Source organism: Poecilia latipinna, unplaced genomic scaffold (assembly GCF_001443285.1).
Source record: "Poecilia latipinna isolate Pla-1442-1.1 unplaced genomic scaffold, P_latipinna-1.0 Scaffold1980, whole genome shotgun sequence".
Taxonomy (NCBI): Eukaryota; Metazoa; Chordata; class Actinopteri; order Cyprinodontiformes; family Poeciliidae; genus Poecilia; species Poecilia latipinna.
Window position 1 is genome coordinate 64294 of NW_015114596.1, and position 25240 is coordinate 89533.

Below are 25240 nucleotides of genomic sequence, written 5' to 3' on the forward strand. Positions count from 1 at the left end.
AAGTATCCATTATTAAATCTACTTAAGTAAAGTACAGATACACGAAAACTGTACTTAAGTACCACTTTTGGCTGATATGAGACACTTATTGGTAGAAGTGTAAATGAAATGTTTTTTGCTGAAACTGTTTTAAGTTGTATATGCTAGGCAGTCATTTTGGATTTTGACATCAGGCCTAGTGGGAAACCTTCCCACTAGGGAAGGTGGAAAGGTTTCCCACCTTCCCACCTTCCTAGAGTTGGTAAAATTTAGAATTTTACCAACTCTAAATCTGTTTTGTGTCATCAGTACATAGAAATTTTGTATTGAGAAAAGCATAAGGAAGACTCTTTATCCAGTTGAATAGTGGCAATGGTACAATTACTGTGTTTACTGAAACCTTAAATGTTTTAAAAAGGTTGAGAACAACTAAATCAGACAGTTTTCATACGTCAAAGTCCAGACCTAAATCACACAAAAGCAAAACACAAAAATAAAGACAAATACAACATAAAATAAAAGTTAGATAATACTCAATACTTGAATAATGTTCATTTTTAAAAGATGACCAAGTAATCATTCAAATAAAAAAATGGTTGTTTTATTTTAAGTTTTTCTATTTGCCTTTTTTTATTATTCTTTTAGATTTATTTACAAATTAACATATATTTTTTCTCCATCACTCAAATGATGGTAATGAAATAAAAAAACAGATGACCCTTCAACCCAGTGTAGGTGATGGGAGATAGTCGAACTCTGGTTAAAGCAACATCACTGTTAGACAATGTCTTTGCATGACTCTGTAGTTGAACTGGAGAGCTCCATCAGTGACAGACTGCTGCATTCCATGTGCACAAAGTAGCTTTAAAGGAGATCTGTCCTCCCAGCAGAGGTTAGCCTTCATAACCATCACTGCTCCCAGTAAACTGTAAGTTTTTGCTTGAAGTTTTTATGCTTATTATAAATTGTCTATTATTGTTATGCACACACACAATTCTGGAATCATCGACTCATTCCATATTTTCTTATTCACCATTGTTCAGAATTATATCAAATGAAACTATAAAACAGCGGTTTCATTTTAATAACAGAGGGGCTTTTTTGTGAGAGATTCTGCTGTTACTTTTAAAATAAAAACCTTTACGGTTAGTTGTAGTGTACAGTTACTCCCACTAGATGTCACCAAAGATCCCAGATGCGCAGAGGTTAAGACTTTTCCACATTTGACCATATTCACAACACAAACACGAGTGTATTTCATTTGGATTTATATGAGATTAACACAATTTAACGCATGTTTATGAAGGGAAAAATGATTCATATTCTTCAATTTAGACTTTGTGGCATCACCTTCAGCTGTATGTCTTTTGGACTAGGTCTCTACAAGCATTGTACATCGAAATTTTCTTCCTTTTTCTTTTCTTTGAAAGAACATCTGAGGAGCTATTTTCAAGTCCCAGATTCTCAGTCGTATTTGGGTCTGGACTGTACTAACCTATCGCTGTACTTTGGCCAAAACCATCCTGCTGTAGAACTGGTTGAATGTTCAGCATCCTTGTCCTGCTAGATGAGCTGAGACCCAGATTGGAGTCCTGTTGAACATTTTCCGTCAGATTTAACAAAATCTAAGGGAGAGGGAGTCATGTTTAATTGGCTGAGATTAAAAGCTATCATGGATTAATTATTATTTATTGAGATGTATGTGTGAACAAGCCAAGCTCAAAAATAAAGATTACTCTTCTTTCATCAGATTGTAACTAGACAAGATTATTCTTTACACTTTTACAAACTAAATTTGCCAATTCCCTAAAATCATATTCTTAAAATCTCTTTAATTTATCTCTACTGAACCAATCAAATCAAACTGAGTCATATTCTCATTCTCAATAAAAACATAAAACACTTATATCTGTGATCTGTGTTAAAATTCAAGCGTTTATGGGAGGCCCCTGATGGTATGGGGCCCCTAAGCAGCAGCTTAGTTCTCGATGCGTTGGGCCACCAATTATTCTTTACATTTCATGGTGCATTGGAAATTTTGACCAGAGCCTTGTTTTAGTGAAGTCCATTTACAAATTTAAAGCAGCTGGTTACACAACATTTTATTTGGGGGTATCAGAGTAACACATTGTATCCTTAGGATCCCCACTTTTTAGATTACTTTTCAGATAATCCATAAAAACAAGCTTCTCGATTATGCACCACTGTGTTGGTTTCTCACCTAAAACCCAAATAAGATGCAACCGTATTTCTGCCCATGCTCTTAAGACCTTTAGAGCTTTAACGTCTTCATGTAGACAGGAAATATGTAAATAATATGACTGGGTTTAAGAGATTATGTCAAACAAAAACAAAACCTTCCAGAATAAAGCAATACAGACAAACTTCTTTACTAACTATTTAAAGTGAACTTCTTTTGAACTGAAATATATTTTATTGTTTTAGTTTTATCCTTCATTCTGCTCTCTGGTTTTCACATAGATGATAAAAAACAGTCAGCAACTTCTGGATCTGAAGTGTTTATTTATGAAAAAGCACAAATAAATGGGCAAGAAGGAGAATATGAGCCAAACACCAAAACATGTTTTATTAATAATCCTTGCAGACATATACAAATGGTCAGATATACATAAGGATTTGACTGAAAAATATTCTTTCAAAATAAAAAAGTGCAAACATTACAGCATCTAAAAACGTGTGTGTTCTTCTGGGAAGGAACATCATTTATTCACCAAAATTCTAAATGTGGGGGTTTAACTATTTCTGCAGCAGTAAATTGTTTTATTCTAACTTAAAACACATTCCATACTTTATTATTCTTCCTGAATACACCAAAACATATCACATTTTCTGTATAAAACATTTCATTTTTCATTACTAATGCCCACTGGGTGTACATCAAACTAACTGAGGCTAAGCAACTTAACAGCAGTCTAAAGTGCTATTTCACTATTCAACTATCAATTACAAAAGCACAGAACAAAATGAGGAAACATCTGAAATGTAAAAGCTTATCTTCAACAATAACATCTAATCAGAGCACAGTAGCATACAGACATTAAGCTTCATGTTTCTGTGTTGTAATAAAGCTTAACAACGTTTCTAAATGATTCTAAATCTGAACCAAAGCAGTTTAATTTTCATCTAGAACCAGCCTAGGGATTCTGCAGCTCAGGCTCCGGGCCTGAGTTTAGACTTCCTGAGGAACTGGGAGGCGGGTTCTTCCATACGAGCAACTCATCAACTACTTCTACCGGTTTACACCTGAAGTAATGCGCTAGAACCCCGCATATTCTTCTTTCATATTTTCATCAGATGGAACAGTCGTTGCACAACCTTGATTTCCTGTTTATTCACAAATATCCGTGTGTAAAAATAGCACCTGCGTCTCAAATGAGGAGGTCAGATTATATATTCAATGTGAAACTGACACCAATGAAGCAGAGAAAATACAAAAATTTCCTAATATTGTGTTTTCAGTTCTTTAATCCCAAACAGAACCAAAACTACTGAAGGGAACAAAGAAGAATTATCTTGTAGCTTCACAGCAACAGGCCCTGCAGTGATGACTTTTCTTATTACCAATAGGAAAAAACACATCTGTTAAATATTGTTTCTCTTTCTTAAGAGAAAGAGAAGCAATAAAAATTAATAAGATAACTTCCCATCAGTGCTTTCTTTAAAACGTCTGACCAGTCAGATGTGGTTTAACTAGACGTCACATCAGCATTCACATCTACAGTAACCTTGCGATGCATTTCTACAGAAACCCAGATCCAGATGATACTTTTTCAACCTTGTTGCTAGGGAAACTTTTTTTTTTTTTTTCACTTTTCCTCGGCTTTTCTCAGCAGAGGCAGATTTTAGCTGATTCACGATGTAATTATAGAATTGTACATATTTATACAACCTTCCAGCCAGAAACAATCCTCGATTATTTATATTCTCATCAGACACAATGTCACACTGTGTGGGTGTTTGTGAGCGGACATTGAAAAAAGACGCCGCTATTTTAAAACAATCACTGACTTATTGTGGAGGGGATATTTGAAACAGTCTTATATTAGCATGTAGCATCACTAGCAGTCTCCTGGTGAATCCCCCTGAGAATTTATCCACACCAAAGAGTGCGATCAACATGTTTGTGGTAGCCGTTATGCTAATGTTAGCATTACAGATAAAATTAGCATTTTAGCTACTTTTTTCGTATAATAGACTTTGTTATGGTGCGTTCACTGACTGCAAAAACACTCTAGGACTCAGCTGTCAGCGTCCCATCAAGCTGAAAACGGTCAGATTCTGGTAGTATCTTTACTTATAAACATCTGATGGTTTTCACAGACCAGTTATAGGCCATAAGTTAGATGATGTCACTTACAGCTGACTGGTGTCAGCATGTGAAGCTGCTATATATGCTGGTGTGTTGTGAAAAGCTCCAGGATCTAAATCTAATGGGACCTGCAGGAAGAAGGTCCATTAGAAAACAATCTGTAGTCAGAACCAAACCCACACGGGACACAATCAGTTGTTCTTTGCTGCAAAAAAGTGATATAACTGATAGATTATTATAAGGTCCATTAAATAAAATATGTTGAAAAAAATTGATATAAAAAAGCTTAAATATAGATTTTGGTCTCTGAGAAGCGCTTCAAATGGAATGAAATATCAGTAGCATGTTAGGAGTATCATACCATTTCATCATCACAACCTTGACTCTAAGTCAGTGGTTCTACCACTTAACTCTGCCTCAAAGTGATTGTATCAATCTTATTGGTTCAGCCAGTGCTCATTCTGTGTATGAACATCACAACGTAACAAACTGACAGAAAACCTGAGCTCACAAGTCTGCCTCTGGACTGATTCTTGTCATGTACAGTGATCTGAGTCTCACAGTCGACCTCACACCTTGAACTCGGAGCGGCTAGCTCTTCTCGCTCGTCTGCAGCATGTGTTGCTTGACGGACCCGGAGCTGGTGCTGCCTAGAACCGACCTGCTGGCCTGTTTCCGGACCCAGTTCATCATGCAGAACCTCAGCATCAGGAAGAAACCTGGAAACAGAAAGAGGATTCAGCCACTAGGTCACAGTTTTGGTTCAAAATGATTTATGAGTAGGTAATGGAAGCAGAATAATGAGAAAGAACTGACCCAGAACAATCCAAAGGATAATATGGACAAAAAATATAAATGTTGACTGCATGCTAAATACTCACTACAGTTCTTTCTTTCTTTATTTTTTTACTTGTTGTATTCTGTTTGTGTTCAATACATTCACAAATTCAGTTTAAGGAAATATAGTGCTAATTATTCTCATGAAAAGGAATGTTGCTGACAGAAAGGGAACTGAAAGTAACTTTTAGATCTGGATGAAAACCTTGTGTGGTCCATGTGAGAGGAAGCAGTTTTTAGTGACCTTGATAAGACCCGAGCACTCCATCATTCCTACAGTGATACAATGGAACTTATCTCTCTGAGACAACAATGAGTGTCCCTGTGCATCAACAGATTAAAATAATAAAAAAAAAATGAATTTAATCACGCGAGATAATAAACCCTGAGCTTTAGCAAAAACTAACCATAAAAAGTGCAAACAGGACAGGATGGTCACCACTGACACAAACCTTGAAAGGAGTTCAGGAAGCAGGAGAGGAAGAGGATAAAGTCTGACAGTGGCTCAATAGTCAGGAAGGTCAGACCCCAGGTTACTCCAAAGAGGCAGCTGAGACCCCAGATGCTGAGGAAAGCCACCCGGTTCTGCTTCCACTCGTCCCTGTTGCGGATCTCCCGGAACACCAGGAAGAGCATCACGACCCCAGAAGACACCAGGATGGCCAGCAGCGCCATGGTGGTGAAGCAGTGAGCTAGTAAGGCATTTTGTTCATTCAGTTTCATCCAGCACCTGCAAAAAACAGAAAAATAAGTCAAAGGGAATAATCCTGAATTCAACTTTTATGGGTTCTGAAACTTTTCCATTCCACAGCCTCCTAAGCAGCGTTAGCTTCAGGCTACGGACTCCCTTTGGTAACTCACAGCTCTTGATTCTTTTATTTACCACCCAGAAAAAGTCAGATGTTATGTTGGATCAGATGTGAGAAAGCTTACATCCGATAAGGATCATCTCTGTCATCATCCGGCTCAATTTCTGCCATTCCATAAATATCCCCCACACCAGCCAGGATACCAACAGGAACAACTGGGAGGACTGGGACAGAATGTTTAACAGGTCAAACATGAACATGGCTTCACCTTTAAGACAAAGGTCATACTGTAAAATAATGCTTTCCACGCTCACCAAAACCAATCAGGTACCACACGTAGGGCCGTGGGGAGGGTCTGAACACCATGTAGATCAACCAGAAGGTGTTAAGCACTTCTATCCCCATCCAGGTGAGGGAGCTGAGCAGGGCGTAGTGGAGCAAGGCCCCCACCCAGGTGCACACATCGTCACCTCCCACGTTGGCCAGAATCCCAGTAAAGAAGAAGAGCAGGCTGAGGAGGGCCAGGGCCAGAGCTAAGCCCAGGTGGATGGCTACAGACTGCTCCTTGGTTCGTCTCCTGACCGGACACAGGAAGAGACAAGAGCAGGTTAGCAGAGAACAAACACAGGAGAAAAAAACAGGGGAAAAAACATCCAAGCAGACCAACGTTTTATTTTGTTTAGTTTAAGTATTTCTAGAGGGTCTGTTGACATGAATGTCACACCAGATGTAAATAACAACCCAACTAATCCACACATACCAGCAAATATAAATAAACAAGTGAATAAAGCAGAATGGTACAGCAAATATACAAATAAGATAAATAAACCAAGCATTAATTATTGCTCATTGATGAGGTATGAGAAGGTTTCTCATTCTCCAAGTAGAGAGGTGATGAGTTCTCTCAAGATTTTCACAACTTTGTAGATGCAAAACGTAGCGATGGCCTTGGTTACAGAAATGCATTGATATGTGAATACATCAGTGATTTAAAAGAAAAAAAGACATTTGGCCATAAACCAGTCACAACTAGGCATTCTATTTCTGCTGCGGTATTTCTGACCAATCAGAAGGCTTGTCACAGAGGTACGGAGCTCTGCTAGAGATTTAGATTTAACAGCTCAAAGTACCAGATAGTGGTTTTCCATGAAAGTCACTGGTGATGCACAAGACTCCACTGATTTGCTACATAATAACAAAGGATAGAGTTAATTTCCTGAAGTCATTTTTCCCAATTCATGTAGATCCTAAAATAAATTAACCATGAAGTTTGAAAAGTCCTAAATTCAACTAAGTGAAACTTGCAGAAACTCTGGATTTACGTCTATGTGCTCAGAGTCAGTTCACCTGTTCCTGCAGAAAAACACGATGAGCCCGACGCAGCTGATGAAGGACGCTGCACAGCCTACATATGTAATAGCAGTAAGTGCCAATAGGTGGCGCACCGGTTTAGGCTCCAGTTGCTGCAAGAAAACAGTGCAATGAGTAGAGAAACAAGGTGTTGTGCAATAAAAAAGAAAATCTTCATTGTATAAATTCATTTTTATATATAAGAGAAGTAAAATTCTCTCCGATTCTTAGTTTTTTTGTTGTTGTTTTTTTAAGAAGAGTCTGAGCAGCATATCTCACCACCAGCACTGTGAAGTAAGTCAGATGGTCACACTGGCACTCCGTGTGCCGTGATCCTTTCCTCTTTGTCTTGCATCCGAACGTCGACCAGTTCACCTCCAAAGGATCTGCACCAATGAGATGATCATTATTGGGATCAATAATGGGATCATTATTGAATAAAACACAGTGTTACATGATCAGTTTGTAATCTTGATTCAAACATTTCCAACCTCTGTGAGTGTCCCAGGAAACACATTTTCTTCTGAGGTTCCACTGGAAAAAAAAAAAAAAAAAGAAAAAACACAGGAAGGTTTATTCACACAGATAAAGTTTTGGACCCATGTTTGCTGCAAACACAGCTACAAATTAACTGCATGTTTCCTGTAACAAAAAAAACAAAAAAAACTAATGTGAATATGGCAGTCTGATGAGCAGTCGTGTGCGCTGCACAGAACAAGCAACAGGTGAAGTTACCGCCTGGTTTTGCACAAGCAGGAGAGAAACTTGTCGGTGGTTTTTGCGTGTTCTCTAAATCGCTCTGAGTGATAAACAAGAAGTTTTTTTTGTTAACAGATTTAGAGATAAGCTACATCTGTAGTTTTCTCCGGTAACACACTGCACACCGGGCCTTGAAAACTAACACAAAAACCCAATAACTTATTTACGATCTAACTAAGTCTTACAGCCACAAACCTCTGTGTGTTTTTTGTTTTTTGATAGACCAAAACAAAATTGTGCATTTACTGTCGAGTGGAAGGAAAATAATAAATGGTTTACAATTGAACTTTAACAACAGAAACATGAAGTGTGAAATGCAAATGTATTTCCCTGCTTTACTCTTCCACCAGTTAACAGCTGGTATAAACGTTGGTTGAGACCAGCATTGTTGCATGGTTTATTATAAAAGTGTGGGAAAAATACACTATTAGAGAGAAGGTTTGACATCAACAAAACATTCAAAGCAACCAAACAAACTTACAGGTATGTATTCATGGTCAAAGAAAATCTTGACCGGCTCAGGCAGATCAGTGATGTTCTCATTCTCCACTGAGATTTCCACCACATCCATGAGAGGTCTGGCCTCCTTGGAGCTTACCTGGAATTTACCCACAGACATGTTTACCATCCAACAACCACATTACACAGAGAACCAGGGAAAGTGGACTTAGTAGGGGAAACAAAACAGCAAACTAAAAGCTTATTGGATCTCCTTACAGTTTCATGTGCTGACAGAGAGAAAGCCGGGAACATGGAGATATTCTCAAGGAATGTGACGGACATTTTGCTCTTTGTTGTCTTGGGTGGTTTCAGGTCAGAAGGGATGTCAACGGTGACAAATGTCTACAGACAGAAAACATGCACACAACGCAAATATGTTACAGAGTTGAGACATTTACTTCCTACACAATCAGGAAAACACCCTCACAAGTCAAGACCTGCCACATAAGCAGAGTACTGCTTTTCTACTAGCGAATGAAGACATTTCTCAGCCTGTCAGACCATCACTGTGCCACCCTGCAGCTGTGTTTGTTGCTGTGTACACTTGTAATGAGTAGATGTGTCTGCTGATTGCCGGGTGCTTCTTTAAATGACTTTATTTTAAGACACTTTGCTGGAAAATGCCAGCTTTCTACTTGACTTGGCTTTTATTGGGCAAACCTCTCACCTATTTCTCTCCTCTCCATCACTACTGCCCTCTACTTGAGTGAGCATTAAGTCCCCGCTCGTTTAAACCCTGCGCTCCTCTGTGACAAAGTCAATCGTTTTCTCAGCGACTAATAACCTTTAGCTGTAGTTTCATGCAATCCGTTTTCACTCCCCCAAATCATAAGAAATGTTGTTCTAAGGTGTGAAAGTATGTTTGATCCAGAAAGATGCGGGTGAAATGTGGTGTCTGTGATAGAATCACACTGCTACCGATGTGGTTGAAATGCTGCAGTCTGTAACAAATGGACACGTAAAACCACCATTTTCATGTTGCATTCTTCAGAGCAACAAGTTAAAAACACAAAATACTTTTAGACGACTGACGGCTGTCAGAGCCGAAGCAACAGAAGTTACGGTTTACGTATGAATTGATTCCATCACACAGAGCTGCAGCTGCTAGACGTTGATTATGTAGGAATTTACAGTAATTAAGCCACTGCACACAGTATTTATGATTATCAAAGAGAAGAAGTGTTGTAGTGGGCTCATAGTGAAACCAAACTGGGGGGAGAGCGACCTGCAAACTGTGGCTTTGGGTTCCCACGTGTCTGGTTTGTTGTTTTTCTCTTTCAGTGACCAAAAAAGTAGTTAAATCTGGAGTAAAGCTGCTCGGTTTACAGTTTCGGTTCTAATCTCTAATTGTATCTTATGACTAAACTGCTAAATAAGTTTGTGTTATGAAGGATTAAGATTCTGCTCTTGAAGATCAGGATGTTTTAGAAAACAGTAGTTTGGTGGTGGTGATCCGACTACAGATCACCACAACCGCAGTACCGGCAGTAGTCAGTAGTCTGGTAGAAAGTACCAGACTACTGCTAATTGTAAAAGAGATAAAAACAATGACGTTGTTTTATTTGTTTTTTATAACTCAGAAATAGTTTTACATTTTAAAATTGTGTTTTTTATTACAGATTTGTAACTAAAGGCTGAAGGTTTTGTGACAGCTTCTACTTCAGTGTTTCTCAAAACATCAGTATGAAGAAGCAGCTGTATTATTGTAATCATATTTTCTTCTTTTATATTACACATTAAGTTAGCGGCACACTTCTATGAAAATTTAATTTCCACATCTGCAAAAAGGCAGATTTCCCTGGGGATGATGCTGTCACCACCATGTTCCTCATAGAGTAGTTATACAAAGGATACGTTACATCGCGGTGGACTCTATTAACCAAATCAGGTAACAGATGGAGGCGACTGCTTCAGCTGGATTTTATTTAGCTGCATCAGGGGAAATGGGACTGAATGTATACGTATGACACTTTCCTAATTTTTATTTCTAAGAAAGTTTGAAATGTATGATTTTCTTTTAATTAACAATTATGCATCAAATATGTACTGGTCTCTCACATAAAACCTAAAAAAAAGACATTAAAATTTGTATTTGTAACGAAATGTAAAGAATTGAAGGTGTATTTTGGATTGAGCCTCTAAAAAGTATTCACTCCCTTTTGTGTGTTTTACTCTTTTTTGTTGTTTGTAATTGCAACAAAGAGGGTGGAACATGCAAGAGTGGTGAATACTTTTTAGACACACTGTAAATTAACTTATGAGAAAGTTATTTTAAAAAAATTATAGCACAAAATAAGCAAACTTTTGTTTTGAAAAACAGAGCATATGACTAGCTATTCTTCAGAAAGTCTAAATATAATATTGATATGAAACCTTTTGCTTTGGTCCACTTTTGGAGACTTTATTCCCTTTGAAATCTTTCTTCATCTCTTGCTCATATCTCTGAGCGCATGGATGTTCGGTGTTGCGAAACCTGTCCCAGAAATATGAACAGAAACATCTTCAAACTCAAAAGAAGCAACTTTATCTCAGAGGCACAAACAATGCTTCCTGTTTTACAATAGCATTCCAATCAGTGAAATTAGTAGTCAACACAAACGCAGATGAGGAAGGGTGTCGTCTAAAACACTGTCATGAAATTTGGCAGAGGGTGAAAAAAAAAAAAAACATACCCTTTGACGAGCCCTTTAGCCTGGTCACACAACTTCTCTGTAGAGGAAGAAGTTATAGGGTTGGGCCACTTTGTTCACATTAACACATTTAAACGTTGAAATGAACAAAAGTGCATAAAATAAACTAAACAGCTAAACATGAACAGTTTATGTCGCTAATTTAACTCATTTCTACACCTTTCATTTAATAAAATCCATCCGTCTTACTGCAGTTGGTGTGCTGTCCCGTGAAGTTGTAGCCTTCCAATGTTTTCTCTTGCAGCGGATCATTCCGGACTGTTCCTTTGGCGATACCATATTCTGCTTCAGGCATATTGGCCCCATTACTTAAATCTGTGCAACATTTTTGTGCAGGACTTGAAGGAGGGCAAAGAATAAGATTTCTTTTTCCAACCTTAATAAGAAAACAATAAAAACAAAACCAAACAACAGGCTTTTAAAAGACAGATAAAGGAATCCACAATGAAATGTGAGCTCAACCAATCAAAACACAACCAGCATGGTCTTCTTTTACTGACTCACCTTAAGCATCATCTGGTCCAGCAGAGGCTCCCAGTGCAGACAGAAGTTCATATCTGGGTCAATTACATATTTGTCGAGAGAAATCACCTGAGTCCTATTACACTCGGCAGTGATTTTTCCTCTGACAAACAGAGAACTCTCATTGGCTGAAACGCTGAGCCCCTCACAGCCTGGAGAGACGTCGATGTCCACGTTCAAGGGTTTGTTGCCGTGGCGCCATTTGCCACAAAACTCCAGAAAAAGGTCATGTTCACTTGAACCTGTTGAAATGACAAATATGTTTATTATACATGTGAATTATGAGTTTAGATAAACTTTATTCCCTTTTTAACACATTTAAATTATCTGAGTTGCCTACAGTTACCTCATTTCTTCAGAATATGGCTGCCCTAACACTATCAAGAAAAATAATCAATCCCTGATAACTATGTTATTTTATTTTGTAATTTAAGTTTTATTGTGTTTTTATTTTACTCCCAAACATCCTAAATTAATCTCCAGCTGCAAATATATGAGAAATATATCTCCAAATAGACACAGCCAGGGTGATTTAGGTACGGATAGTCCAGTACATTTTTTTTTATTTACAAAGACTTTCATCCAAAGAGAAAAACACAGAGGGATGCTTCCAAAAACATGAAGATAAGTACCAGCGTCTTTTCCACATTTCCAACATTTATCGTCTCACAGTCGATCATATACATCTTTGATGACGTATATTAATACAGCAGAGTTCAGCTGTAAATACTTCCAAAAATCCCCTTAAACTGTCACAATGAAAGCTTCTTTTACCTTGTACCTTCCATAAATATGTCATCCGTCCTCTGCACTCCTTTAGCCTACTATAAGAACTACTCAGTTATTCCACCTGAGATATGCCACTTCCCTGTTCTGTCTAACATAGAGAAGTTGTGAACACCCCACAGCTGAAAAATGAATCACAGTAATCAAGTAATGATTAAATTGAAGCATGAATGTAAATGTCCAGATCAATTCAATCTGCTTAAATGAAATGTCACATTCCATATATTTCTGAAATATTCAAATGTAATCTGCATAAAAGTCAATTAGAATATTTTCTGATCAGATGGATGCAGTGATGACAATTTACATTCTGACACATCCACATCACGCTGGTCATTCTTAGTGATTACAAAGTGAAGTAACATATACGGTACATGCTGCAATGTTTTATTATATTTAGTCATTTCCACCTCTGTCTGATTTGATGCGACTTTTGGGAAAGAGTGTTTCCTGACGTTTTGAATTAGTGAGTAAATAATAGTTCTGAGTGGTGTGAATTCCTATTTAACTATCACTAAAGAAAGAATAAAAAGATCGTTTTGCAGATAATTCTTGAAAGAGTGATTGCACAAGTGACAGACCACTGAGGTCAAGAAGATTCCAAATGTGTCAGCAGAGCTACTGATCACACCTATTTCTGAGGACAAGTTAGAAAAGCAAATCATAGTAAACAGGACTGTTCTTTCACAACGCCGCCTTTTCTTGACAAAAATAGTTTGGTTATTTCATTTCTGTGTGATATTTAAAAACATTGAGGATTTCTGTTCATTTTTATAATGAAGGATTCATATTTTTCAGAAACTTTGAATCTTACAAAGACAAGGTCAATAAAAAAGGGAGTTTAAATACAGAAATGTGTGTTTAATGAATATAATGTAACTCAGTATGTAGTTGGGACTCTGCAAGAATTCCTGCCTCACTGGCATGAAGAAGCTCATCCCGGGACTCTGCTGAGGACTTCAGGAAGCTCAGGTTGCTTAAATAGCAACATGTGTAGTCATGCCTCAGATTCTCTACGGGGTTCAGGTAAGGTCTGTTTGCCAGCAAACCACACAAATGACAGCATGGTCATTAAAGTAGGAGGTGGGTGCCTTGGCAGCTACTGCCTCCATAACGCCTCTCAGCATGAAGTGACTCCTTGTCTGACTTTGGGGAAACAGTGAACTAACACTAGCAATGCTCCTCAAGTCATCCACCCATGTGGATTCTGTTCTTCTCCACTTTTCATACAGAATTTGATTTCCACATGAAATACAAAGTTTAGTTTCATCTGAAAAGAAGAACTGTGACTCCTGAGCCATGTTCTTTTTCTCCTTAATCTTGGTAAGACACTTCTGATAATGTCTGTGTTTCAGGTGAGGGTGAACAATAGAGCGTTTTGAATGTTATTTACTTCAAAATGCTCTCAAAGTGGCATTGCTTTTTCCCTTCCACTAAACCTTTTATTAATATGCTTAATAAAGGGCTCAGTAAATGACCTTTGGTAGGTCATTTCCACCTCTGTCAGTGTTAAGCCTTGCAGTCAGGGTGTCAGTGACTGTCTACTGGACAACTGTCTGTATTCTCCATTATTGTGTCGCCATAACAGAACATTTCTAAATAAAAATGTTGTTTTATTGGTTGCATGTGCTATGTTTATTAGTGTTAAGCCATCAAAACCCAGTCAACCACACTAGTCTGCATGCAATAAGTAAAAGTTTCCCAGTTTGAAATTATTTGAATGCAGATATGAGAGGAAACAGCATAAGCACAAAATAATGGAAAAATATAAATACCAAGACTTTTTTCTGTTATTTCTCTTTTTTTTTCCCGACAGTTTTTTCTCAGTTCATTGAAATCACTAATGCCAAAAGTCAACAATGTTTGGATTTGTTACATTACACCACAGTAAGCTGAAACTAAACTATAGCAAGAGTTGAGCATGGACAAGTCCACACTGAGAAAGGTGTTGTCTTACCAGCTGACAGGAGGCTGATGATAAAAAACACAGTCGTTAGATGATCCGCCACTCGGGTCTTCATGGCTGTCAGCTGTGATGGAAAAGCAAAAAAGGTGAAATACAGAGAGAAAAAAGGAACAAATCTGTGGTTTGCAAGTAGAGTGACATTCAGCAAATAAATTAAAAGTGCCTGCTCATCAACCACAGGGTTCAATGAAAAAAAGCCAGTCCCTGACTATACAAAGGCAAATCAAAAGAAAAAAACAAAAAAATCTAAATTGCCTTTTTGTGCAGACACACTTCCTGAATAAAACAAAAAGTATTCTGGGGTTCCTCATATTTGACATTTTTTTTAATGATACGATTGTTATCCAGCAGCCTGACCTGCTATCTGTCCTGTTGTATCACTGAATACAAATGAACTCAGGCTGAAAATACACACAAGGACCCTTATGAGCTCTTATCAATGGAAACAGGCCTTCCCTTTAGCAGCCAGGCTCCCACATGCATCAGCAGATCGGTCTCGCAGCCTCCCTTTAGCAGGCAACTTTTACTTTCCCAAGAAGGGTGGTAGTGTAGCCTGATAGCACTTTACTGCAAAAGCAGAAGTTTCCATTGAAACCTCAAGCTGTAAACTGAAAGAAAAAAAAATAGACAGGTCTGCACATGTTCCCTCTGTAAGAGGAGAACCAGTAGAGTTAGAGTGCATTACCAGTGACATGCTTGGTGAATAGGGCCTTCTCTTGGTGATCCCTCGTTCTAATGAATGACCCTACTGTACTCGGAATTGTGGTCTGAGTATCAAGGTGAGGTCAGATAGATTTACTTTCACAAGTGGAGTGTTACAGCTTTCACCATGATGTTCCACTTGATGTACATATGAAACTGCAATAGAAACAGCTTGTAGTTTATTTCAAATTTAATGGACACAGAGACAAAAAAGAAAGGAGAAAAGAAAGAGTGAAAGGTGAAGGAAAAGGTTTGAAGGGACAGAAGGAGAGAAAGAAGCATAGAGAAAACACAAGCCGCCATCCTAGACGTCTTTACTGTTGTGTTTTGACCCAAACATGTGACGATGATGTCATCCAAATCCTTTAACTGTCATGAGGACACCGCTGTCGACATGGACTCATTGGAGAACATGTAAATATTTTGAGGAAGAAAGTTAAAAATTTTTTGATGAGGATGTGAAAACTGGGCTGAAACCACGTCTCCCTCAAGAACTACGAAGGCCTCTGAAGAAAACTACGTCAGGTTGCATCATACTTTCAGAGAATCATATAGTTCCTACCAGACGTACTTGCAAATTGACCCGTCAAATACATTCTGCCGCTTGAAGTGTTCTCGGTTTCAGCCAAAGACGACAGCTCAACAGACTAACTTCCAAGTGCGACGGGCCAGACGCTCATCGCCAACGTGTTGGTGAACAAGCTAACCTGAACTCCACAAACAGCTGCAGGTTTGAGACTGAAAAAGCAGAGGCTGCTTGTGACAGCACTCTGGGTTTCTGTACAATGTGCGTGACAGACGGCATTTGTGGAACGAGACGCAGACAGATGCTGACGATTGTGGAGGGGAAACGGAGCAGTTACAGATCTTCAAAACATCACAGGACAGGCAGGAACTGGTTGAACCACAGACAATGCAGAAGGGCAGGCAACAGAAAGAGAGAAATGAAAACCTACGGAGACAAGAAACCCTACCTAGTCACTCAGACATGGAGGGGCCAGACATCTATATATAGACAAGTACACTAGGACACACACCTGATAAGTGAGGAGAACCTGAGGTCAGGTCAAATACATATTGGTGAAAGTGCTTTTTGGTGACGTTGAAGCAAAACATCTCCATTCTCATTAATGAATGGATTTTTACTCAAGACGCAAGCTAATTATTATTCTTCATGAGGCTGACCTACAGTGAAAAACCATAAAACACAGATTACTATATGTCTCCACCTGTGTGTAAAACTTTATCCTACTACTATACACTCTTCTGGTTTGTTATTTCCTCTGTTTAATATGTGACCTAGTGACGCCACTTTAGGTGGTTAAAGATTGAGAAACGGCTGCTTTACGAACCCACAGACAGAGACAAAAGCCTCCTGAGAAAGCAAAGCAGCAGTTTCATACAGCACAGCGGCTCTGGTCCAAACTGAGACTTGTCCACGTATAACAAATGTCTACATAGCAACAGCTCACAATACCAATATCTAACTCCAGTCCTAATACTTATATTGGTCAAATTCATGGGGCGGAACAGATTTGTTGTGTTGTCAAAAGGTGTGTATATTTCTTACACATTGTCATTTTGATAAATGCCTGAGCTGTGAGAGTGATCATCTAAATTTGGGACAACATTGGTTTCAAAATGCTATCTGGAGTTTATATTCAAAGGAAAATTCCCATTGTCACTTCCTGTGGTTGTTCTGTCTCTGTTGTGATAAGAAATGGTTAGAAAACAGTCACGCTAACTCATAGGAGCCGTTAAAAAACCATGTGGGAATAGTGAAAGCATCTTTGCAAATAACTGAACCTCAGGTCTTCTAAGTTAAACTTTTAATAAGGAACCATTGTTACAAACTGCACTGCAGAAACACAAGATCTTTGCCAAGTGTTTTTGGCCTAGTTTTGGCCTATTTAATATCTTAGTACACTTCAAATACAGTAAAACAAACTTATAAGTAACTTTTCAGAGTTTGTCTAAAGTAAATAAGTCATTAATATTGATTTCAAAAGCACTAGCAGGTTATTTCACTTATAACAAGACATTTTCCCATGCTACAAGTGAAATAATTTGCCAGAACTCATAACATATAAATTAAACTGACTCATTTTATTATTCCTATGCTTTTAATTTTTGAATGAGATAAGAGTAGTCATTTCTCTAATTTACAGTTTTCTCCATTCATTTCTGTATTTGTTTCTGTACTCACACCTAGTTAAAACAAGGGTGGCGTCAATTCATTTGACCTTTACGATGAAAAAATACTATTGTCAAAACATCATCTTTACACTGGAATCTATCTGTGAATGTCAGCAATGTTCTCTGACTTTGAAGTGGTTGGAACGTGTTAACGCTCTGTAGGACTCACAGGGTTATGGCTAAAACTCAAAGTTCTCAATTCCAACCGCAGCTGTCGCTCTGGAGAACGCAAAAAAACTGTGTCCCATGAAACTCTACCAACGCACTGTTCAGTCGGCTCTGCAGTAACCCTACAGAAGTTATAAATTACATTTGCTGAATCAGAAATAATCAGTCATAGTTTCACTGTCGGTCTTCCACACTCAGAGTCTGGGTATAACCTCAACTGAGTGATGTGTTGGACTCCATGCTGGAAACACAGTAAAAAGAAATTCTTCTGGATCTTATAGATGAAACACAAACTGAAGATGTGCTTGCACATCAGCCTCCTTCACGAGGATTTCTTGCTACTAGACGTGTCGCAATAAGCAACAAATGAAATAATCACAAACTGAAACAAACTCATTAATTTCCATTTGCAGAATTTTATTGTTTTTCTCTTTTCTCTCTTTCTACCAAAAACTGGATGACAAAAGTCTTCAGTCTGGTGCTTTGGTTTCTTCTAGCCTATTTTTTTTTTTTTTGTTTATTTTTTTTTCATAATCTTGTAGAACATTCCAGGTTTGTGTAAATTTATTGCATTGTCTCTGGTGTACTTTGGTAGCTCTGTTTCATGTTGGTACAGCAGGATATCTTAGTCTTTACGTTCGAATGACGTTAATAAAAATTACAAGCAACTGATTTTGTCCGTGAGCAACTTACACAAAATTGAATTGAGGACGGTCAAAAAGCACTTGCTGCATTTCTCTGAGTCCCACAATGCAAACACAGCCTCGCCTTGCTCAGATGCTGGTAACGTAGAGGTGTCATTCCACCCACTCACAGCTTGTAAGTGTGAACCCACTGAGTGTCTGCATTCGTACCATAGGACACGTTAACAAGAAGCATAAACCATCTTATGCGTGTCTCTAGAATTGTGCAAAACAATGCACAATTCTATTGGTATTTATTGTTTTGGTATTTGTTTCGCACCAAAACACATCCCATAATTAAAAAAAACAACTATTATCATATGCAAATGGGAAAAAATACCCACTTATTATTTTGATCATTATGAAGTATTTTCAGTTTCTAATGATTCAGCTGGCGTATTTTATAACTTTAGTTTCCTCCCACACCAACTCTATCATCCTGAAGGGTAGCCAGGCATTTATTCAGTACAACAACTTCTCCTTCTCTTTCACTTCCCAGGCCCTGCCTGTGAGAACGAGCGGCTCTGAAGCAAAACGTGCACATGTGAAACTACGATATCGGCGCACAGACGCACAACTTCACAGTTTCAAGTCTGGCATGCACACTTATCTTGAAATGCTTCGCTTGTTCTCTTTCACACATCAACGCGCCAGGACAGTGATCCTCTTACTATGCCCAGGCAAATCACAAAATCACCCCAGCTCCCCCACCGCATCGCTATATTAAGCTGAGGGCTTTCCAGTAAATCCTCCCTTCTGTTGTCATCGTATGGGGGTCTGACTGACTCACACATGCCTACTGTCTTCACAGGTTTCTCTGAACATCAGGCTGTGGGAGCAGCATGAAAGGCAGGCAGCACACAGCCGAGGCAGGAGTCAACTCCACTCCAGTGGATGTGTGAGATATTTCAAAATAAACGAAAACAGATTATGTTTGTTTTCAGGTGTACCTATGGTAGAGTCGGTTTAAAAGTTACTCATCTTCAGCTTAACAATGTCAGAATTATTGTATCTTGGGCTGCACAATGGATTGCATTTTTATCATTGCTGCAATGTCAGGGTGTGCAACAAACCCACAGGATTGTAAGTGTTAGATTTAAGTGAGTATATTCCTTTTCTCATTTTTAATGTTTACATTTATCTTTCTCTTTTTGTTTGGGAAAATATATTCCTTTTTTCATCGGTTTTTACATTGTTAAAATATTTTGATTTGTTTTTGGTTTTGTTTACTTTTGTTTTTATTTTATTTTCTTAGAGAATATACTCCCTTTTAGTAAAGCACCTAGCAGGGCACATACACTAGAAGATGGAAATGTCAAATTCCTTCCTAGGCAGCACAGAGAAAGGTGGCACACTTCTTTGTGGCTTGTGTCACTGAGATAGTGAAAGATAAAATGATCTACTTTCTCTTTCTCTGGGATTCTGTGACTAGTCAGCATATTTGATGGGATAAACAATAAAAAGCTGTTGCCATCGATACTTTCACTGGAGAGAATTGTTTTGAGTCTTTTGAACTTCTGTCTTAAAAGTCTGCAAAGATGTGTGTGTGTGCGTGTGTGTGTGTGTGTGTGCGTGTGTGCGCGCGCGCATGCGTGTGTGTTTGTATGCTGCATACTTCTGTCACTCCAGTCATCTGTTGCCTCTTTCTGACGTACATTTGCAAAACAGAGCAAAGCGTCCCTGTCATGCGATCTGCAGCATAACAGCTTTAAAGGTTTCAAAGACCAATGTGGTTTAAAGTTTGAATGAAGTTCAAGTTAGGTAACAACTGAACCAGCAGCACATTGGACGACATCCTGGAGCTTCTTCTGAGCCCTCAAAAAGACAAAGCCTCCATATGTGCCTGGTCTTTCCTCTAAATTAGTGTTTATGATGTACAGCAGGCACTTACAAGCATTTTCATTGGAGGGCTCTGAAAATGCAGAACTATTCTGGCAGATCCTATCAGAGCTATCCAGGATATTATTAGAGGGTGCACAGAAAACTCTGACCTGACCCACATGACTACAACCACATCTCCAACACCAATCGTGTGTGGCGCACAAACCTTACCCACATGAATACAGGTTACATGACCCTGTCACAATAATCAATAAATCAATTAATTGCATGAAAACCTGAAACAAACTCAATAATTTCCATTGGTATGATTTATCACTTATCTTTTTTTCTCTCTTCCTACCAAAAAACTGGATGATAAAAGTCTTCGGTTTGGTGCTTTGGTCTCAACTCGCTCGTATTTTGGAGAACAGTTTTGTTTACAAAGACATCAAAATTCATTTTATTTGTGTTATTTATTTTGGACATTTAAATGTTCATTATAATTTAAAGTTTTTTGATTTTTTAGAATGTGCTCTTGCGGTTTTCTTTATGCCATTACTTTTATATTCCTTGAAAATGGTCTCAAAACAATAATATTATTGTTTATTGCAAAATGTTAGGAACAATTTATCGGCCAGCAAAATTTGTTAACATGACAGGCCTACTTGGAACACAGAAATATGCCACAATGCGCATTGCCCAGAAAAACAGCAGATCTGATACACACAATGTAACACACACACACTCTCATCTGCCTGCATAGCCTACTTTTTTACAAATTAGATTAAATAATAAAAACAAAAAAGCAAATCCTATTCGTCTGTCTGCTGGCTCTCCTGGTGCAGCCTCCAATAGTCAACAGGCAAAGTCAGGCTTAGGAGAACCTAAAAGTCATTTATTTTCAATTTCATATATTTCAAAAATTACAATATGAAACAAAACTGCTTTATTCTTGTCCTAATGATACTGATGATGCAGTATCCTCGTAGATCAAACAGTCCTTATCACATCTCTTACATGAGAAAACAGGGTGAGTTCTCGGTCAGCTCAGAATGCATTCAGTCTCGACAGTCACCACCTGATGTACTCAAAGTCCCGCTGTTTCCATTTTTGCATCAGGTTTTCACTTGGACAAGCCCCAGAGAACCATGATAAATGTTTCACAGCCAAACTGCTGCATGTCATTTCAATCTCCAGCATCTATGTTTTTGTACCATGGGGAGGAAATTAAAGTACCTGAAGGAAAAACCATCCAGAACAAACAATCACTACGGAATATCTACAAGGCCCACTTCTGTTTCTAACCCTACTGTAGAGATAGTTTTGAGTTACCAACATTAAACTGACTATAGTATTGGATTATAACCCAGATCTGAACAAATTGAACAAATGTCTCCTCTGTGTGTCTGACATGAAGTTCCTTTGGCATGGTAATCGACTTCCCCTTGATTCATACCTGCGGTTAGAAGCATGACATGCCACACGGTTTTGTTTTCCTGCAGACACCTCAAGTTATTCAAATTCAAGCATCACTTGAGAAATGTTCAAAGCTTAACAAAAAACACAACCACAATAACCATTAAGCAGAAGTGACCAAGCGTGTATATCAACAGTCATGAGTTGCTTATGATAAAAAAATATATATAACATGGTCTACTTGAGACTAATGGACAGACTGAAGACTATTGCCATCCAGCTTTTGGTAGGAAGGGAGAGAGAAAAGAGAAAAACAATTAATCATGAAAATGGAAATTACTGAGCTTGTTTATTTTGGTTGATTTACTGCTTATTGTGATTATTGCAATTAATGCAGATGGTGGGAAACGGAATTTGTCAAGAGAAATGTAGGCAAACAGTATGCTGGACTATGAAATCTGAGCCGCAAACCGTGTGAGTCTGTGCAGCATACTTAATGCACCAAGTTAAGAGGAAATTGTGGATAAAAGACGAAAGGTCACCTCACCAGTTTGGCCGCATCTTAGACACTTAAAGCAAAAAAACTAATAACTAATTATGGATATTGACTGATATGAATTGCTTATATTGTGATACATTTTTCAGACATATCGCCCAACCCTATCTGCACTTAATGCTCTCTGAAAATGTAAACATCCACGCCTTCTGATTGCATCTGCCTCTATCTTCACAGGCAACACATTTAATCTCCTCCTGCTACACTACCATGGCAACCACTGAAACTAGTAAGCATTTCATCTCAACTGTGTAAGTTTATAGAATGACAGAATGTGCCTGATAGGTGATCTCAATATCTCTCTGCTCTGGCACCTCGCCGACATTTTCTAATGTTTTAGGACCCAAGATTGTAACGTTGCCCAGCCCTTCTTTACAGTACAAAGTGTCTGGATGACTGCACCGGAGCAGTTTTCCAGTCTACACAGCGGTGCAGGGAAGAATGCACGAGGAAGAGGAACCCAGGGAACAAAAGCAGCTCTTTGTTGTCAGGCATTAGAGCCGAAGTGACAGCGAGCGTGAATAAGGGTCAAGGATCACGAGCTGATTCAGAGCCTGTTTAAAAGACGAGCTCAAACAGCACAGGCAAACGCATGCAGAGTCCTCAAACACTGCACAAGGTGTCCATGGAGAGAGGGTGGGGGAATTCATCTTCCTTCTTGTACTTTTTATCTCTTTAAAGTCATACTTATAGCAAACAAAAGTAGTACTTTGTAGAGTTGAAGAGAACTCTCTCCTGAAGGAAAGTGCTGAGCTCACAGTGCTTCAGCCAGAGGCACCGCTAAGGGAGGAGTGCCGATCCCTTCTACATGCATGGTTATCAGATAAGATGGGCTTTCTTTGGCTGATAGCGTTCCATGTGACAATGACACCAAACATCTTCATGAAAGTCAGAATTTCAGTCATCAAAGTGAACATTTACTCACAATCTCTTCCCATGCAGCAAGCAAAACAAGACATTGCTGCCAAACTGGGCTAAGACAGATTTAAGTGTATTTTTTCACCACAAAAACTCAGACATGGAGCTCTAAGGTCAATGTTGTCGACGTGGGATGCACCCTAGGATGCATTTGTGCTGCATTCTTTGGGAAAGCACCATAGTGATGCACAGTGCACTCTGCTCTGCGCCTTTGGGGAGGAAATTGAAGGAGCAGGTGGAATGCTGCAGATAAGCCCTTTGTGGCTGAGAATAAATCAATAACTACCTCGCTTCCAGACAAAAACCAGCAAATTATTAGACCTCAATCACTCCCAGAATGTACATAGGTGTGGATCAAAGAGTTTTTAGTTTGCCATCAAGTGCTCTCTTTCCCTCACTATAAGAAATGAAGTCAGCACAAAGGAAAAGAGGTGATCTGATATGAGTCACCGCTAATGCTTGCATTTCAAAAGATGGGATTTTTTTAAAAAAAACATTTGTTCACTTTCGGTTTCAAGCGACATCTCTGATCTGCATGTGCTCCTTCAGGAGTCTTTTAAATGGTAATTGCCCTCGTTTTACACTTACGTTCACACCTTTTTCTTCTTGATGTTCCTGCGAGTGAAGACTTTTGATTCTACACCTTGGCACAGACAGAAACCACATCCTCCAGCTGAACGAAGAGCGGAGGTTGGAACCGTATAGACGCTGCTCAGTTCCTTTAAACACATATTTATGTACCGTGTACAAATGTTTTGAGTGTGTACTTGGTTTCACCCCGAGCTTTTTATTTTTGGCAGTCAGTCAGGGGTCAGAATGGACCGGTTATAAACTAACGTAGCTAATGCTGCTAAATGTTTTCACCGTCCTTGTTCTCCATGCAGCATCATTTTCTCTGTCAACTCAATTAGATAACTTAAAACACTATGAACTGTAAAAAGGAAAATTTGAGCAACTAGGTTTCTGTCCCTTTTTAAGACCTTATATCATTAGTTGGTTGAAAACCTGGAAATGCACCCTTATATTTAGGAGGCATATTTTTGTAAGTATTTATTTAGACATTTGCCTAATGTCACTAATGTTTTACCTAGAATAATGAAAAAAGAAGAAAAGTAAATAGTTTTTTTATTATATGACAGCTCCTGCCACACCTGCTGCTGCACAGTCCTGGTTGGCTGACAGTTTTGGACAGAAATGGTATGGAAAGTGACCCAGTGCAGCCTAGCTACAGCAACAGATAGCCCAACTAATTAAGCAGCTAATACCAGCTTGTTATACTACTGTTACTTAATAATAGTAGTCTGCACAGTAAGTGCCAAATGATGATGTTGTAGTACAGTGGTGCCCAAAGTCGGCCGGCATCCTGCATGTTTCAGTTCTCTCCCTGGTTTAACGCAGCTGGATCAGATGATGGCTCATTAGAAGACCTAAGACGAATACTGACATGCTGAAAAGGTTGTTGCTACCACCAGAGAGAGAACTAAAACCTGCAGGATGCCTGCCCTCCAGGCACCACTGTTGTAGTAGCTGTTTTCTTTGTATTAACACTCCCAAAAAACTAATAAATACCATAAATTGTAGCTAATTAGCTATTACGTTCTTTATTTGACAGCAGACTAAACAATTTTTCAGTGTTAAATAAAATAATGCGTCTTTGCTCACATTTTATGCAGTTTACTGCTCTTTTTATGTATCATAATAAATGAAAAAGTACACTCAAATTCGATGACTGGGGATTTAGAAATATCGACAATAACAATACACTTTTACAGCTAGCAGCCATTTCAAAAGAGAGCAGGCTCACCTTGAAGTAGGTCTCCTTTCTTGTAGCTTCTTTCTTTGTGCTTCACCTGGACGTCTGAAGCTCAGAGCCTCCTGGTAAAACTTTCAGTCGCTGATGTAAACCAAATGAGCCCGGGGAGAGTAGATCAGATCCGGCGTGAAGGAACACACGGCGCGGCTACAACTTCTGATGAGAACGCAAATTAATTCATTTGACTAAGAGCGAGGCAGGTTGACCAGAGCAGAGGGAGGGGGGTAATTCCCTGTCACTTGCTTATTGCATCAGTTGTACATGCTGTATAGTTTCTAAATAACGTGGGAAAAATGTTCGAACAGAATTAAAAAATAAAAAGTCTCACGGAAAAGCGCGCGTGTGTGAAGCGTTTCATTCGGAACGTGGCGAGGACCAGTCTGCGTCCGTCAGAGTAGAGAAGACGGTTCGGTCACAGCGGTAAAGGAGGGAGAAGTC

At 38.7% G+C, this 25240-nt stretch overlaps 1 protein-coding gene across 1 annotated transcript; it reads right to left on the reverse strand.

Annotated features, from left to right (window-relative positions):
• Nucleotides 1-2552: 2552 nt before the first annotated feature.
• adgrg1 (adhesion G protein-coupled receptor G1) lies at nt 2553-25240 on the reverse strand. The gene is made up of 16 exons (XM_015016103.1): nt 25131-25240; nt 24794-24958; nt 14521-14593; nt 11760-12019; nt 11445-11631; nt 11238-11274; nt 10939-11038; nt 8782-8907; nt 8546-8662; nt 7797-7839; nt 7585-7691; nt 7303-7418; nt 6270-6532; nt 6080-6179; nt 5599-5876; nt 2553-5028 (listed from the first exon to the last, which is right to left on the reverse strand). The coding sequence occupies exons 3-16, from the start codon at nt 14582-14584 to the stop codon at nt 4901-4903; spliced, it is 1926 nt and encodes a 641-aa protein (XP_014871589.1). The 5' UTR covers nt 14585-14593; nt 24794-24958; nt 25131-25240; the 3' UTR covers nt 2553-4900.

Excerpts from the sequence above, each read along its gene's own strand:
- adgrg1 (XM_015016103.1), bottom strand. The coding sequence starts at position 14,584 with ATGAAGACCCGAGTGGCGGATCATCTAACGACTGTGTTTTTTATCATC. Across the intron at positions 11,632-11,759 it reads TGGACCAGATGATGCTTAAG|GTTGGAAAAAGAAATCTTAT; the intron begins GTGAGTCAGTAA and ends TTTCTTATTAAG. Across the intron at positions 8,908-10,938 it reads AAAGTGGACCAAAGCAAAAG|ACATTTGTCACCGTTGACAT; the intron begins GTTTCATATCAA and ends TTCTGTCTGTAG.